Source organism: Calidris pugnax, unplaced genomic scaffold (genome assembly GCF_001431845.1).
Source record: "Calidris pugnax isolate Ruff unplaced genomic scaffold, ASM143184v1 scaffold70, whole genome shotgun sequence".
NCBI lineage: Eukaryota > Metazoa > Chordata > Aves > Charadriiformes > Scolopacidae > Calidris > Calidris pugnax.
The window spans coordinates 3118737-3136089 of NW_015090862.1; the positions used below are offsets into that span (position 1 = coordinate 3118737).

The following is a 17353-nucleotide window of genomic DNA, read 5'->3' on the forward strand; positions in this document are numbered from 1 at the left end:
TTTTTTTCCAATTACTGCCCCTCTCTCCCAACAGTCAAAATATGGATAGTAGAACATTTTTCATGTTTTCAGTTTGACAGTGTCTCTTTTGTGATAAATGCATTCTGTTTCTTGGTTTGTTTTATCTTTTTTTTTAATATTTTTTTTCTTCCCCTGTGTTAAGATGTCTTCTGATAGCTACCAGTGCAGGCAGATTCCTCTTCCAGATGACACCGGGATGGACTTTGATGATGATGTTACAGAACTGGAAACTTTTGGAGCAACTGTCAAGCTGTCAAGAACTTCTAAAATGGAAAGTACTTTTCCTACAATTAGTAACACTGCTAAAGTTTTATCACATGGCCTAAAAGCATGGAAAAAAAATACATCCACCATAAACAGTGGAGATGAAGAAGGGAAAACCACCACTTCTGAGCAAGGAGTTTCAGCATGTGCCAGCATGCAGCTTCCATCATCAGATGGCGTTCTGTGCCTCAGCCCTGAAGAAAATTCTTCTCATAAAAGCTTTAATTCAGAGGAGGTAGGACTGAACAAACCACAGCATGTTATGACCAAAGAAGTATTGAACAATGAAACACAATTAAATACTCTATCTAATGCTGTGAGTTACAAGAAAGAGTCTGATGCTGCACAAAAAAATGAGACTTACCCTTCTTTATGCAGTAGTGACACAGACGAGGAGCGTTTGGTAATTGATACAGAATGTAAAAACACTGATTGTTGCAAAACAACTGTACCAAAAACTGTTTGTCATACCTCAACAGAGACTGCCAAATCTCCTTCCCCCACCCAGATTCCATTAGCAAGCACAACTGATGGAGCAGATATCATGGATCAGGGAAAAAATGCCTCCAGGAAGCCTGTAAGAAAGTTGTCGAAAGAATTTGATCCTGTTGGACAGATTTTGAAAATGCAGACTGAACTTCTCAAGTCACCTTCCCAAAAAGCTCATGAGCAGCCAGTGGTGAGCTGTGATCACTCTAATGCTACGCCAGCTCATGTGCCTCAGTCTCCAAAACCACTGGTGACCTCCAGCACAGAAACTGTGCCAACCCCTGCCTCAAATCCCAACAGCTCATCTAGAAATACCTGGACTTGGCTTTTTCAGGGAATGCCAAAGAGTAAGTAATTGTGTTCAGTGTGTAAGGAGAAAAATTCCAAATTTTCAGTAAAATTTAACAGAAGAACATTTTAACTCCTTCATCTGAAGAACATCCTGAAGAATATCTTGAAGAACATGTTCCTCTATTATATTTACTTAGAGATGTGACATAATATTTTCTTTTTTTTTTTTAACAATACCTTCTCTGGGTGAGAATTACTGTCTTGCACACAAAAGGGAACATTTTGGGAGCTGTTTGTCCACAGAGGTCAATGTGAAATACTGTTTTACTTTAGAGAAACAGAACTTTGTTATACACAAGGTTTTTAAGCAAGGAAAAGAAATCATTGGGTAGTGAAATTAGTTACTTTTCCTCAGAAATTCAAATATTTGAGTTGTCTGATCTGCAAAAATAGTTTGTTGTCAATCATTTTGTATTTTCTGTAGGAGAAAATTTTAGTCAAATTATGCAATTAAAACTTGAAAGAAAACTTGAAATTTGGGTGTCTAATCCTGAGACTCCTAGTTCAGTTGCTGTTTCTTAGCTCCTAGTAATCTGTTCCAGAAGATTAATGAGGACTCGCTACAGGCCACCTCTCCAAGTTTTCAGGTATTTAGCTGGAAATTGAACCTATGCTACACCCAGACTTCAGCCAAGAATTGTAAGTCCTGAAGATCTAGGGACTACGAACTCTGAGGTTTTTCTCAGATGCCTGAGTTCTTTCTGAGCTTTGTACAACTGAAGTTAGAAGCACTTTATTGTATTCATTAAATTGACAGGATACCAGGCAGGTTGCATCAGGACATACTCTTTTCCTCAATGATTTAATTCCAGTGCTTTTTGGTGGAAGAACATGTTTTGCTGGTATTTTCTGACTAGCTGTGCATTTGATCACATAGGAATTAATTACTTAATCTGTAATGGAAACAGTTAACTAATTCTGGTTTTACTTGAAATTGTGTTATTACTTCCTACACTTTTGTTGATTTAATTGAATTTTAATAGTCAGTAAAAGACAATGTCTCCTCCCTCAGTTTGAAGGGTTGAGCAGCATGGTACTCCTATTTCTCTATATCTTCTATATCTGTTTGATAACAGATTTTTTTTTTTCTTTTTTTAATAGAAGTAGTGAAACCAATATTGCTAAGATGCTGAAGTGTGACTGTGAAAGAATAAAAAACATAATTCTACAAATTGAAAGTTCTATAAGAAGCTGATAAACCTCTATCTATGTGTTTTTTTGTAGAAACCAGCACTCAGTCAAATATTTTACTATCAGAAAACTGTTTCGGGTCACTCAGATGATAGTATCTCATGCAGTACATACATTTATTCAAAGATGCACATAAACTCTGAATTCAATGTATTTATTCATAGCACTACAGAAATACCTATTTGTTTATTTTAAATGTTTTGTTAAAATATGTTTGAGGGATGTTTGTTAACCTACCTCAAAGCTGCATCTGGTGATCTAATAAGTGTTTCTTTTGAATATGCCAGTATTGAAGTTGAAGCAAACTCCGTTTGGAACAGAGGCTTACGCTGTCATCCAAACCTGAGCCTTGAGTTGTTTCAGTAACTGATAAATGGATGGCAACTCTCAGGAGGCGTTCATTGTAAATAGAATTTTTGTCTCCTTTGTGCTGAGTGATGGTGGCTTGGAAAACTGCCTTTGAATTACATTTATACAAGAATGGAGTCTCACATCTCTCTTTGTATAAGAAACCTAATGATTAGGATAAAATACATGGGAATATTTAAACATATACTTCAACCCATACCAAAAAAACCCTACTGCAAGACAAAAAAGCTATTTAGCATCATCATAAAGAATGTGCAAGAGTGTGTAATCTTCTGGTTTATTTATTTTCTAAAGGAAAGCTGCCACATGAACTTCAGCTGCTTGAAGAGGACCCTTCAGAGTATAAAGCACCTCAGGATGGCAACCTTGTGTATAAGCTCTTCAGTTTGAATGATCTGTTGTTACTTGTGCGTTGCAATGTGCAAAAAGTGAAGTCATTGCCACGGTACCAGAAAAAGAAAAAAGCCCCAAAGGTACAGATTTTGCCCTTAGGTTTTTTGGGGTTTTTTTTTCTAAACAGTTGCGCTCAACGTGCATCTCTGGGAATCCCAGTACTTCATTGCATTTGTGTTTTCACTCAGACAATTAGTACACTTAATTGTGTCTTCTTTAAGTAAATGTTTGCTGTAGGAAGAGAGGGAAGAATAACTTGTTATTTCATTTAACCTACTTGATTAGAAGATAAGCAAGTGTGATTCTGCATTTCTTACTACAGCTGCATTACAGTAATAGGCATGAGTAATTATGTAAACTAATGTCAGTTTGAACTATTCTTAAAAGTTAATGTAGTAATTAGGTTTTTGCCCCAAGGCTTTGAGAATGTTCAGGATCATAAATACTTTCAAGCAAGATTCAGCCTTGCTATTATGCCTAGTTAAGCACAGAAATAGATAGAACGAACATAGGATACATTTAAAGATAAAAGAGGTTCTGTTCATTCTGCTTGAAAGGACTATAGTGTACTTCTTAGCAACTTGTTTGTTTTAAGGAATAAAATGCTTTAAATGCAACTGTAATCCAAATAATTATTGTAACATCAGGTGAAGGAATGTTTATTCTTGAATCCTGAGTAATTTATTACTTTGTCAGGAGTTTTCTGAAACATTCGACAAATTTTATGTGGTATGTCCCCCCCCGCCAAAATACCAGAATTACAGCAGGCAGGCGTTCTGTGCATTGTTTATGTTTTCTTGAAATGGAAATAGATCTTTGTAACTCTGATTAGTTGCTAAGGTTTCATGCTCAAAATTTTATTTTTAAGAAATACCATCTCTTTGCTATTGACCTACTGCATATAAAGGCCTGTGCGTAGCTGCTTGGTTTGTTAGTCAAAAATTGAGCACTGTTAGTATTACTTAAAATTCTTGCTGAAATTTAAACTGTGATTTGTCAGTCAGAAGAGGCTTTTTTTTTCTCTGTTAGTGTTAACATGCAAAGGTTAGCCTCTGATTTCAAATGAGAGTCTGAGCATTAGGTTTTAATTTCAAGTGAGATTCTGATAAGGGGAATAAATGTCAGGCTTCCACTAATAATAAGCAAATCAGAAACAAAATTGTTTTTTTCTTAAATTCCTGCAGAGGGCAGTAGAGCACAGAAGTGTGAACTTCAAATTGATTTAGTCCCATAGAAAAATTACTTAGTGGCAAAATTTTATTATTTGTAAATGCTTGTATAGGCTTTGGTTTTTCAGTCCATTTCACCTCCCTCTATAAAGTCTCTGTAGTCCCAAGGTCGTACTGTGGGTTTCACAGAATGCGAGCCACCACACTAAATGTGTGAAATGTCTTTGTTGCTTCAGCGATAGCGGAAGATTATTATGGTTATCAGTTACAAAATGTACTTCAATTATGGATGTTTTGGACAGTGAGGGCTGATTTTTCTTGTATCTTCACTTTTATAGGTTACTCCAGTATTCCTGTTGCCAAAATTAGAATACCAAGTGTACTACGGTGTTGAAGCTCTTACAGAAAGTGAAGTATGTCAGCTGTGGACAGAGAGTATGTTGCATTCTGAATGCTTATTTTATATTGGTAAGTTCATGTTTTGATTTCTGCTTAAGAAATATGTAAGTCTGAATATTCGTAGAATAACAAAAAAGTACTTATTAAAAGTATATTCCATATCTCCTTACTTGTTTTTACTTTCTAATTCTGGTTTTCACTTTTATCTTGAATAAGCACTTTGTCTAAAATTTCTGTTGGGTGGTGATTGAGGATATTTCAGCTTTGGTTTTAGATTAATAATATCCAGTAATCTTTGTTTTCAAGAACTCTATTTATTTGCCTTTCGAAGACAAATGTCTCCAAGTGTGAATTTAGTTCTCTGAAGTTAGTGATCTTCATGACTTAAAGTAACTTTGGGCTTGGGGGGGATTTTTTTGTTTGTTTTAATGTGTCATATACAATATGAAATATCGCAGGAGTGGTAAAAAAATTCCTTGATGAAATGTGAGCTATAAATATATGTTATTATTTTGTGAAATAATTTTAAATAAATTTGTTACTACATACCAAAATAGAAGACAAACAGAGGATCAGATATGTGGCTCAGAGGATACTGATTCCTTGGCCTCTTAGCTAGCAGAATGGGAAAAGGTCAAATGTTTCTAATTTTTCTTTGAAAACAGGCAATAATGTTCATATTTCTACACTGATAACATGTAGACAGTTAAGATACAAAAGAATGAGGAAAAACAAGTAAGATAGGGCTAAACCAAGATCTGTCATTCAGAAATAAGAGAAATTACATGCTTTGAAAACAGTTTACATGTGTCTCATACCCAAGGTACTGGGAATAATTTTCTGGCTTTGCAGAAATGAAGTTCCTGACAGAAAGAAGAAAAATACATAGCATAACTGTGTTGAAAGCTTCTTCCCATAGCTATGATATTCCTCAGGAGTTCTGAGCACTAGATGATCTTCCTTAAAACACATTTTCCAGGTTTTCCATTGTCCATATCTAGTTGATCCATGAAATTTAATTTCCTGATACGTGTTATGACTTGAAACACCCCTGTCAAAGGGCCAGTCTTTACACTCCTTGTCTTGTATCATGCAGCAGAAGAAAACGGGAGATATTGTAATTGAATCTATGAATGGGAAGTAACATATGTGCAGTGAGAATGAAGCAGGAAACTACAAAGCTCGTGTAGAAGAGATGACAGCTGTAATTCAGAACACAGAAGATAAAAAGACAATAAAATAAAAAGCATGGAAATGTTCGTAGAAAGCTGTCTTGCTAGTAAAGGCAACTTCTCCAAAATCACATAAACCCAGCACACTAGGATTGCAGTGTTATAAGGAAAGTTTCACTAACAAATGTCCTGTAGAAAATGCTGTGTTCATGTTTGTACAATGACATGTTAAATGTCAGGAAAGTTTTTATGTCTATTAGGATACATACGTTCTGTAGAGAAATGAAAATTATGCATGTAAAAATGTGGCCAGACTGTTTTAACAACTCTTTTAATATATGGAGAGCTCTCCGATACCAATTATCTTGTAATTAGTAAGGGATTAAAGGGAAAATTTGCAACAAAGTGGTTAGTCAAAATGCATTTTAGGGTATGTTTGGCACTTACTACGGAGTGAGAGCAATCCTGTTTGTACAGTGAATGAATGTTCTGCAGTGGGGAACTGCCTTGCTTTCCTGTTGTCGAAAAAAATCTCTGTTTTTTATGGTTGTTATGGCAGCAGTTGTGGCCTGTGGTTGCCTAACCTTTCCACTTGTCCTCTGAATTACACTTTTGCTATTGTTGGCTCATATCAGAATGCTATTTTAGAAATGCTGAGTTCTCTCTTTCCTAATTTTTACAAACTTTGCATCCTCTCATAGAATTATAAGGCTTATGTGAAATCTAATGTATTTGAGGTGATAGTTTTGCTCATTGCATCTAGCTTTGTCTGCTATTCATATTTAATGGAAATTATTTTTCTCATTTTAAATTTTAAAAGCAGTATTTGTTTCTCTAAAAAAAATCCTGACAAAGAGAGAATTATGTACACAATTCTCCATTTTGAATTATGCCTTAACATACAGTACTGAAGCATTTCTGCTCTTTTTTTTCTCTTTTTTTAACAAGCAGAACAATATACTCAAATGCACTGAAATGTAGCCTCCCATAGACAATTTTATCAACATTTTTATTAACATTTCCAGAGTCACAAGCAGCGTGAGGAAATAGTGAAACTGCAGAGAGAGGGCTAATCTGCTTACAAAGTACACAAACTGGAAGAATGCAGGTCTATCTAATCTCCCATCGGTTACAGGATACTTAGCACACAGCTTGCGCAGAAGTTTGCAGACAGCTCATCCAGCCAACACCCCTTTTTATGGAGGCTTGGGGCGTGCAGGAGAAGGCAGGCTGGGTGCTGCAGGAGTTGTGCTGGCTCAAACAGCCGTCCTCTCCTGATACGGAGGTTCCTCGGAGTCTCCTTCCTACTGTAGCCCTGAAACAGGCGCGGGGCCCTAGGCTGGCAGGTTCCATGGCCTGGCCTCTGACACGCTCTTTCTATCTCTGTGCTTGGGAGAAAAAGTCGTCGGGATTGAGAAACGCTGGTTATTCCAGTGATATTTGTTTGTCAGCTCTTGGATGTGCTTCCTCCAGCGGCCGTCCCTGGGGTCCACAGGGATTCTCCTGTTGTGAGCTCTGAGGAAGCACAGGATTACTGTGGGTTGTCGCTCTCCTGCCTGGTAAATCAGTGCTCCCAGCGTGTGGGGCAGGCCCCATCCCACCACTGTTTAAAAAAAAGATTAAAATTCTGCTGCAAATACAAATTTGGACTCTCAGCATCTCACCTGCTTTTGATACTGACAGAATATGTGATTTATTCAGGTAGGCAAAGTGGGGACCACAGATTCTTGGTACCGCCAGGTAGTTTCTAACTGAGGTAGGTAAAAAGACATACATGGAAGTAAATGATCCATTTTATGAAAGACCATCTATCACAGCTTTTAATAGGAAGCGGTTATGATATTCTATTTAGGGATTCTTTTTGCTCTTGTTGAAGAATATTGCAAGGTAACTGTGAAATTCTGAGTTTCAGTTTGTGTTTCTGGGGAGCTGGGAGAAATACAAGGTTGCGAATGTCCTGATTTAAGTAGAGGGCTCTTTGCAACAGAAAGTTTTGTCGTGAAACTCCTGGACAATCTCTAAGTGTGATAATACCGCTGTGTTATAGACAACTTAAAGTGGGATGAGTACTCACTCTTGTTTGTTAATCTGATACCTGAAAGTAAGACTACTGCTATCTTGTGTTTGGTGTAAGCAGAAAGACTTGATTCTCAGATTGCGCTATAATTTGAATTAATCTTAAGTGAAGTATCATGTCCTATAATAGAGGAATTTCTAAATCACCCATAGCAGACCCATAGACTTCTTGCTGTATTTAAATTTACCCCACAGTATGAGTGTGGAAGTATGAAACAACTGTTTGAAAACTCTGATCTTACCATTACTAACACAGTACCTACAACTTGCATTCTTGTTCAGACAGTTCTGAGATAATATGTATCTCAAGTGAAGCCTCTAAAGTTGGTGATTTGAGTGTGTAGCTGACCTCAGTGTTAAGTTGCTTGGGAGTTCTTGGATCTTGAAAAAACTTAATTCACTGTCTCAACGATCTTTATTATTGCCAATAAGATTGGATTGAAAGTTCTTTGGACCTTGGTCTGTTCCCCATAATTGTCTGATGTGGCTCTTCAGTGCTGTATCACTCTGTGGCTGAGGGAGGAATCTCATAGCTCAGCGCAGTGACTCAGCAGCCCTGCCAGCTCAGGAGATGAGAAAGAAAACAGAAGTGTAACTATGGCCTCTGCAGAATTGCAAGGTGTGATAATAAGTTGAATTTTTAATTTTGTGTGTTCTCAAAGAAGGTTGTGATTGCTTGCACAAAAGCAGAGATATTATCATCAAACAAACTTAAGAGTGCTGTTCCTCCTCTTGCTGGTACGGTACTGTGCTCAGTTGTTGATTTAAGTCCCTTGGTACTGAGATAGGAAATCCTGCATCTGCAAAGGCAGTAATCTTTGTGACATGTTTCCCAAATAAGATACTTGTACTTGATCTAAGCAGTAAATAAAGTTGCGATAAGCTTTGTTGATTAATGGGAACATTTTACCCTGACCATTATTCGCTTATTTACATTAACTGCCTAAGCAAAACTTCCTGCAAAAAGAATAGCTTGCCTTCATTTGAATAGGCTAATGTTGGCCTTTTAATAAAGATTATTTGAAAAATGGGTTGGAAAGAAGTACTTACTGTATGGGTAACTTACTGAGTGTCAAGTGTTTTCAATCAGTCACTTCTCAAATATGAGATGCAGTAATATAAATTAGGTATGAGCAGTTCATAGATACTTTTTGTCCCAACTATGCCGTCATTGAGTTTAGAAATGGAGAAGTTGCTGCTTTGAGGAGAGGCTGATAAGGAATGGGGAACACAAATAGATTATTATTTTTTTTTAATAATGACTTCAAGTTTCTTTTCCTCTGCTCAGCAATGCAGAATATTAAACCTAGCTGCTTAGTCCTGCACAAAATACTGATATCAAGAAAAGTAACACATGTACAGTGTTTAAAATAAATGCATTGTCCTAGTGCATTTTTCTTAAATTTGTTAAGAGTTCTTATTTGGTCTTTAATGCTTAGCTTGAGATGCAAAATGCTTTGATTTAGCAGTTTTAACTGTAACTGCAAGAGCAGATTTGTAGTAAGGCAATAAATTCCATTGAGTAGGTTGTATTTCATTATGCCGCCTTCTCCTTCTCCTCCTCGTGGAAGCTGGAATAGAACAGATTTCTGGGAAAACCTTAACATGAGAGAGAACCTGAAGGTGAGGCATGGTCACCACACCAGTGTACAAGCTATGGTAATGATCTTTATTGCTTATCAAGTGAAAACGTAAGCTAAACTCTTCTTGTCGGCCTTTATTTTAAAAATGTGTTGAGAGCTCTGGGTTGTTGCTTCTAGTTATGTCAAAGACAAATTGGCTTTAACGGTTTGCCATGAATAAGGCCTGAATTGTAAATTGTAATTTTTCAGGTGAGGAAAAAAATCAAGAGATGATGGTACAGAATCCCCAGAAAATCAAATAATACAATTGCTTGTATAACTTATCAGAATAGAAAAACAAGTATATTAAACTCAAAAGTAATTTGTTGTCAAAGATAAACTTTCATGATCTGTCCAGTAAAGAAGTATATTGATAAAGATCAAAAAAACTTGAGAAGATACAAACTAGCTGATGAGATCAACGTCATGGTAAAATGAGGTTGTGTATCCCAGACGTCACCCAGGATGTAAGATTTTCTGGAATCACGGGCGTCTCCCGGATTTAGGAAGACAAACCAAATATGGATGTCGGTACTTAAAGCAGCTGTGTATTTTATTTTTCGTTGTTGTGCAACATTGGTAAATACTTTTCGCTGTTCTACATGGTAAAAGAGCAAAATTTTTAATTCCTTTTAAAATGCATAGGTCTGGAAATTATGCTTTTGCATTTTTTCTCTTTTATTTTTTGTGTATTAATTGAATTAATATTTTACAGGACGTATTGATGCTTTTACATCAAAGCTTATTATGTTAGAAAAAATTTCTCCAGAAAGTTTAAAAGAAAAACTTGGATTGATTAAGTGAGTATTTTAGTCGGTTTTTTAATTAACAAATTTGAAACCCTAACAAGCCTTGCAAGTTACTACTTTCATAACTTTTTTTCTTTTTTGCAGGCCTGCAAATTCATTAAATATACTTCATCACATTTTGAAAAAAGTGTCTGAGTAAGTGCTCTGTTCTTGTTCATTGCATTTATTTGCAACATTTTCCAGCTCAACTTATTTCTTTTGTAGAATGCTTGTCTACTCTTTGATTTTTATTTTTCAGATGCATGAAATATTTTACAGATTCTTTTAGGTCTAGCATAGCATAACGGCAATCCTGTGTAAAAATGTGCTTAGGAATACAGGTTTCATATAAATGATACAAAAGAATCAGAACTTGGTTTTTATGAACTACTTATTCAAAAAGAGGGGGCTGGATGCTTATGAGCTGATTGAGTAGTTCACAGGAGTGAGTTGTAGCATTATATATGTGGGCTGACATTTCACATTTGGACTTCAGTTTAATTCATGCTTCTTTGTCCATAGTCTTTTTATAAAACAGGGATTGATAAGTAAATATTGAAAGATGTTTTTCTTTTGCAGTAAGAACTTAGTAGCTATCCTGATCAAATTAAACAAAACAAAAATATTTCAATAATATTTTTTATTTTGAACTTTATCTTTTCAGTTTGCAAGAGGGCTCTTACTTATTAACTCACGCTGCAGGAGATTCTTCAGTTGCGATCTACAAGAGTTCTCTTGACAAGACAACAAGAGCATCATATAACTTACATAAAGCTCACTGTGATCTGCCTGCTGTGCCTGCCACTCTCTCAGTCCCATGGGTGCCACTAGATCCCAGCCTCCCTTTGCCCTATCACCTGAGTCATGGAAGAGTTCCATGCACCTTCCCACCTGCACCCCAGGAAGCCACGTGGAAACAGAAGGTCAGTATGACACTTGATGGAAAAGCAGATTTGCAGTTTTGAAATAATCTATTTCAGTCCCTTGGATATATAGCTGGTGTATTTATCTGTCATCTTTGGGGATCAGAGAGACCCTTCAGAGTTCTGGATCCGCTACCAAGTGGATCAAGTGTACCAAGAATAGGAACACTTTTTCCTGAGAAAAAAATTCAGGTGAGATTCATCCCCCCTAGCTTCAAACATTATAGTATGGAAAAACAGTATTTAAGATCATTGTGCTGTTAACAGAGGGAAATGGAATATTTTGCAAGATGCATCTCCACATCAGGGTGGGCCTCTTAGACTGTAGGACGTGCTGTAGAGTTGTCATTTTCTCTAATGACTACAGGAGTAAAGGTGAGTAGCACAACTGTAGACAGGTAAGATCAGGTGAGGTGAATTCTACTGTCAGGGCCTGTTCTATTGAGTTCTCATTGCCGTTCTCTGTGATACATTTGGTGTTGGGGCTTTTATAAAAACACACCTTTTTCCCCTGTTTGATGGCAAAGTGTTCTCAAAGTGAAGTTCTGCGTCTTTAATGAGAGCTAATAATACCTTTTGGACAGCAAAAAGAATGTAGCGTTTGCCTTAATTAAAAGCTTTGTAATTTATAGGCTTGCAGTACAGCTGAAATAGATACAATGTTTGCATTTATAAGGGTTTTCTAATTTTGCCTTTGTGATGGTACTTTTTGTTGATGTACCTTTTTGTCAAACAATTTCAGGAAGGACCTTTTAACCTGTTTTCCTGTTTTTTCCATCCCACCTTGATCTCCATTTGTCCCTCTGTCTTTCTCCCTGATGTCAAAGTCTTGAACTTGTTAGGCTATTTCAGCAGAAACTTGACATGTCTTTGAGGCCTATGATGTTAAATTTTAACCATCTTAGTGAAAATAAGTAGCCAGGAAGAGGAGAGGGATCCAGATTAGTGCTTCCTCTGTGGAAACAGCAATGAGCACTCGGCTGTAGTAGTTGATCCCCAAAATCTCATACAGACAAGGGAGTTTGTAAGCAAATCAGCCACAAAAAACAAACCAAACATGTCAGAGCTTTTACATTACTAGGTGTGGGATAATTGTATGGCAAGGCAGAAAACCAAACAACATTACTGTTTAGTAAAAGTTTAAGTACTTTCCTCAGTCCCCCTCATGCCACTCTGAAATTTCTCATGTCTTTAACATATTGATTGATTCCTGATTTCAGTGGCTCGGGTGAAGCATCTCGGATCTGTTCTTGGTTGTTTGTCATGTTAGACGAAGTTCTTGTAGGGGTAACAGTGATTCTTTATAACAAAAATAAGGTTTCCTTTTAGCCGTCCAAAGTATCTTAGCACTGTCGGACAAATTGCCATTGATCACCTGTCTCTGGTTGCTCTGAACTCCTTCAACTTTGAGGAAACTTTCATTGCAATTCAGGTGACTTCTCTGACATACAGAAACTTAAATTCTCATTCCTATGCTGTTCCCTGCGCAGTGAAACATTTGTAATAATATATACGCCATACTGTTACTTTGTATAGAGGCACACATACTATGTGTAGAGGCATGGAAATACCTTAATTTAGGAAAACACAATTTCTGTGTCTCAGACATAAATATAAACTTGTGTGGATGGCTTACTCCTTTTTACTGAAAATCATCAACCTTACTCAGCATTTATGTTCTGCATGCCTTCAGAGAGCAGTTAAATCTAAAGAAATAAAATGTTTTAAGTGTTCGACTGTGATCTTCTTTCCAGACATCATTACTATAAGTAAAAATTAATGTAGTCTAAAAGCCACTAACATGTGGGTTTTGTTGCTGTTGTTTTTAAAACAGAGCAGAATTTATTATTAGAAAAAGAATTAATTGTCTGCACCTAAAGAAACTTTTGATAGAAATTTTGTGGAAATGTTTTAGGAATCCCACTTTCTTTGTAATTTATGCTGATGAATCATGATGCATATCGTGCTGTGGAAGTATCCCCAAGATCCCACCCTCAGCTCTTAATATTTTGAGCAGGTAGTATGATACTTTAAAAGTAAGAAAATTTTCAAGCATCATTTTTCTTCAGCATAGGTTTACTTATTTGTGTAAAAGCCACATGCTAACTATGCCTGGCCTTAGTGGACTGTGGGATGCTTTTCAGGCCCAGTTACATGTTTTAGCCACATCCTGGCTCCAGTGAGGGCAAAACAGAGTTGTGCATCAGTTCTGAATTACCTCATGCACTTTGTTTTCTTCTGCCAGAAATCCAGGCACGTAGGCAAGGAAGGGACAGGAATGGCCAGATCCCACTGGTGACAGGAAGACCAGCTGTGCCTGTCGAGCAGTCCAGATGTGGTCTCTGAGTCTGGCTCAAACGACAAGAAGTAGAAGGCAGTTCTCTGAAGGCAGTTGTAGACATTTGTGCTTACTAGAGATTTAAGATTATTAATTGTAGTTGTGTTTGGCTTTGTTTTTTTTTATTCTCTCCCCATATGTGTCTAGATGACTGGGACGAAAGGACAGTTGGACACACCCTGTGAGGGAAAGCCAGCAGTGATGGAACTAAAAGGAAGTCCAGCTAAGCATGTTAGAAATGAAGGTGTGGCTGCAAAGAAGCTGAAGAAGAATTACTGCAAACAAAGAATGGTGAAGAAAAAGTGGAAAATGAAGTATAACAAAATGCAACCGAAGTAGAAATAGCTGAACCCTGCTGTGATAAGTATGGCCTGGAGAAGGACGAGAGGAAACAAAAAATCTCAGGCATTCTTGCAGCTTCAAAGGCACTAGAACAAGCTGGTGGGGGAAATGGCATAGCTGAAATATTGTATAAACCTTTAACCCTTTTTTATCTCAGTGGACACATTTCAAGTGAAATGTCAAATTCAGTCAGAGAAAAAAAAGAGCAAGTGTCTGCAGCAGAGTTTAGGGGACAAAAGGATCTTCTTTCTCAATGATTTTTGTAGAAAAGCTGTGTCTTGAAGAATGAAGTGGTGGTTGACAGCAATATCTGATGTCACATAACAAGGAAAATAACTTTTTACCTTTCTTAACTCTTTCAGAATCACTACAGATTTTTATTCTGACATAATTTAAAAATACATTTTACTTTGTGTAATGTGCATAAGGGGAATAACTTGGATTTAATGAGTTAATTCTTTTAACACACAATGTCTACCAGTTTTTAAATTACTTATAAAAATACATTTTCTTTTTAGGATGATGTAACAAATGAGGTTTGGGTAACAAAAGCTGTGTTTATTTGCATAGTATGTGCCATAAATTTGTACTAGGAAACTTACAAGTAGAGCTAAACGTTAAAGCAGATATATTTACGCTCCCTAAAAACAATTTGCAAAAATCGTTCAGATTCTGATGTGTCTTCAAAAATTAATATTGCAGATATTTACTGTATTACTAAATGGTTACAGACTAAACCTCCTATCAGATTGCACACTGATAAGCACTAGCGCTTGCCTGAGGTATTAAGGTTTGCCTGGAGGAACAAGTGATAGGATCAAGGCCTTAGTCATCATTCCAAAAACCCAACCAGCCTGCGCTATACGTCAGCAGTTTGCTTGAAATTTAGAGCCAAACTGACAGAGTGAAGTTAGGAAAAGACAATACTTATTATCAAAAGGCCAACCAGTGGGATGACACATGGTTTCCTCGTGAATATGAGTTGTGTGGAAAAATTAAAGTTGTTTTAAATGTTAGTATGTAAACACATTGTGTGTATATAAGTGCATTTTTCGTATTACAGCTATTTTACGGTACGTACTTTATGTTTCATCAAACAATTTCAACAGAAACAGTTCTTGAAATTGAGGCTCGAAAATTATATTCTCTATCATTGCTTTTGTTTTGTGTTTTCTGGATTTCTGTCTATATTTTCCTTTATTTGGAGTATTGTTTTTAGAAGAGCACATAAATTCTTGAAAAGTACAAGAATGAGCCCAATAAATCCTTCCCCAGTTTTGCCTTTTAAACAACATGAATAACTTTTTTTAAATGTCTGAGCCAATTTTTGTTTGGATGATGTTCTAGAGAGCTGTTTGTATGCATGCTTAAACTGCTAACACACACAAAAAAAAGGCCTTAAAGATGTTCTTCCAAGTGTTTTGTTTGGACTAAGCAAGTTACCAAGTACACACATCTGATCAAGCATTCTTCTGCTCACGGGGGCTTGACACATTTTAATGTCATGAAAATAAAAATTAAATATTTAAATTGTTTACTGGAGTATACCTGTTATAAAATCCCAAAGACAGTCTTTTTTAAAGCAGGCTTAAGCATTGAATATGTATTAAAAACTCTTCTTTGTGAAATACAAAGCATTTTCTGATTATTTTTTCCTCCACTGTTACATATATTTATTGTATTGTTCAGTTTATTGTTTTTTTGGCCACTACTGCTTTTAGCTGCAGTGATATGTTAATAACAAGCTGAACTGGCTTAGAGCTGTTTGCAAATTACAAATAGTTCTGATTTGAAATCGTAAATGTACTTAGTGACCTCTCATAACAGGAATATTTTAGCTATGAGTCATTTTTGTCGGATAACTAACTCTCTGTAGGGATTCAAAGCCATTTTGTTTGTATATAGAAAACGTTTTGCCAGACTTGTATGGAATTTAGTTTCTCAATGCAGTTTCATGTGTTAGAAATGTATGGTCTATTTGCCCTTGTGTGTGTATATATACACATATATATGTGCCTAAAAGATTTGCATATTTCTCTTAATAGTATACTATTATACTATGCTAGTATACTACTAATAATAGTATACTAATGGTAGTTTCTTATCTGTTTAGGGTAGGTAGGGAATCTGCAGTTTGTATACAACACATAAGGTGGCTTTTTAATTCACAGCTACGTTTTATTTTATTGTTCTCTTTTGTATTAAGTGGGACTGGTAATTTGCTTTAAGTGATTCAAGTGTTTGAAAGACTGGTTTTGTTCACGTCACAGGTGGGAGTAACAAGGTATTTGCATCTAAAATAAAAGTATGTTTAAAAAAGTTGGATAAGAGGAGAAGGGGAAAGTGATAGCACGTTTATTTCAGGCAGTAACATCTGAAATTTGAAACAAACAAAATGTCTAAACAGAATAATTGGTAAAAATTATTTCTGTAAAGTCAGAAAATGTGCTAAATATTAGTTGCTGGGTCGCTGGTTCTATATAGACTGCTCCTGAAGAGACAGTTACCTGTGGAGGAGAAGGAAGGAAAGCAGGAGAGCCTGACTGCTGTGATGCCACCAAAGTATAAATTCCTAAATGTAACACAGATTGTAAAGGTGTGGGAAGCAGGAAACTACAGCTGAAGGAGAGTGAGTGGGCCTGGATCTTACCCTGCAGGTAACTGTTGCTCTACAGCTAACTAATATTGATCTTTTTTATGTAACCTCAACCCACCCAGTTTAGGAAGAAAATTCCACAGATCAGTGTTTGGAATGGATTGTGTGTGTTTATCTTGCAATTTATATGGCTTGTTTTTAAATTTAATTACTACTTTTTGTCACTCCGTATATCTTTTACATATGCATGTGGAGTGTGTGGTTAGATAGAATTTATCCAGTATAAGAATATTCCGATTATATTTTTCCCATGTAATTTTTTTTTTTTAATGTAGATTTACCTGGTGGTAAAGGAGGAAGTGTGTGCTGTCCTCTCTTTTTGAACAGAAGCTCTAAGTGCTGGAGAACGAGTCATCTGCAAACTTGGTGAAAATGGAATCCATCATGTTATCCAGATGACCTACAGGAATAGTGAGTAGTAGTGGACCCAGTATCAGCCACTGAGAAGCTCTGTTCATGACCAACTCCAACTGCTAGTTCAGCTTTGGGCTACTAACCACTAAAAATGGCAGAAACCCTCTGAGAAAGTAAGGTTTTCCATACTGGATAAGATCACTGATACAAAGTCTGGTTTCTCCATTCACGAGTACAAGGTTAAGCTGATAGCTTTTTATCACGCTCAGACAGTTTGAAGTTAGTTTTGGAGGACTAGAGGGGGAATTCTCACCTCATGTTTGAAATTACAGGTTGACATATGTGCAAAACCATGGAACTTCATCGGTTCTCTATATTAGCATGAATAACTGCAATGGGTTTAACTGGTCATGAAACCTAACTTTTCTTCATTTCT

The 17353-nt window shown here is 36.4% G+C and overlaps 1 protein-coding gene across 3 annotated transcripts in view; it reads left to right on the top strand.

Annotated features, from left to right (window-relative positions):
• ICE2 (interactor of little elongation complex ELL subunit 2) overlaps positions 1-17353 on the top strand; it is a 39477-nt gene that overhangs the window by 11680 nt on the left and 10444 nt on the right. For 2 of the 3 annotated variants that reach the window (XM_014944616.1, XM_014944617.1), the window contains 7 exons: positions 164-1121; positions 2980-3158; positions 4586-4715; positions 10232-10316; positions 10410-10460; positions 10969-11227; positions 13713-16974. In XM_014944616.1, coding sequence (XP_014800102.1) covers positions 164-1121; positions 2980-3158; positions 4586-4715; positions 10232-10316; positions 10410-10460; positions 10969-11227; positions 13713-13904 — 1854 coding nt within the window. In that variant the 3' untranslated portion in view covers positions 13905-16974. The remainder of the gene's footprint in view (positions 1-163; positions 1122-2979; positions 3159-4585; positions 4716-10231; positions 10317-10409; positions 10461-10968; positions 11228-13712; positions 16975-17353) is intronic. The other variant, XM_014944615.1, reaches the window with a different exon arrangement.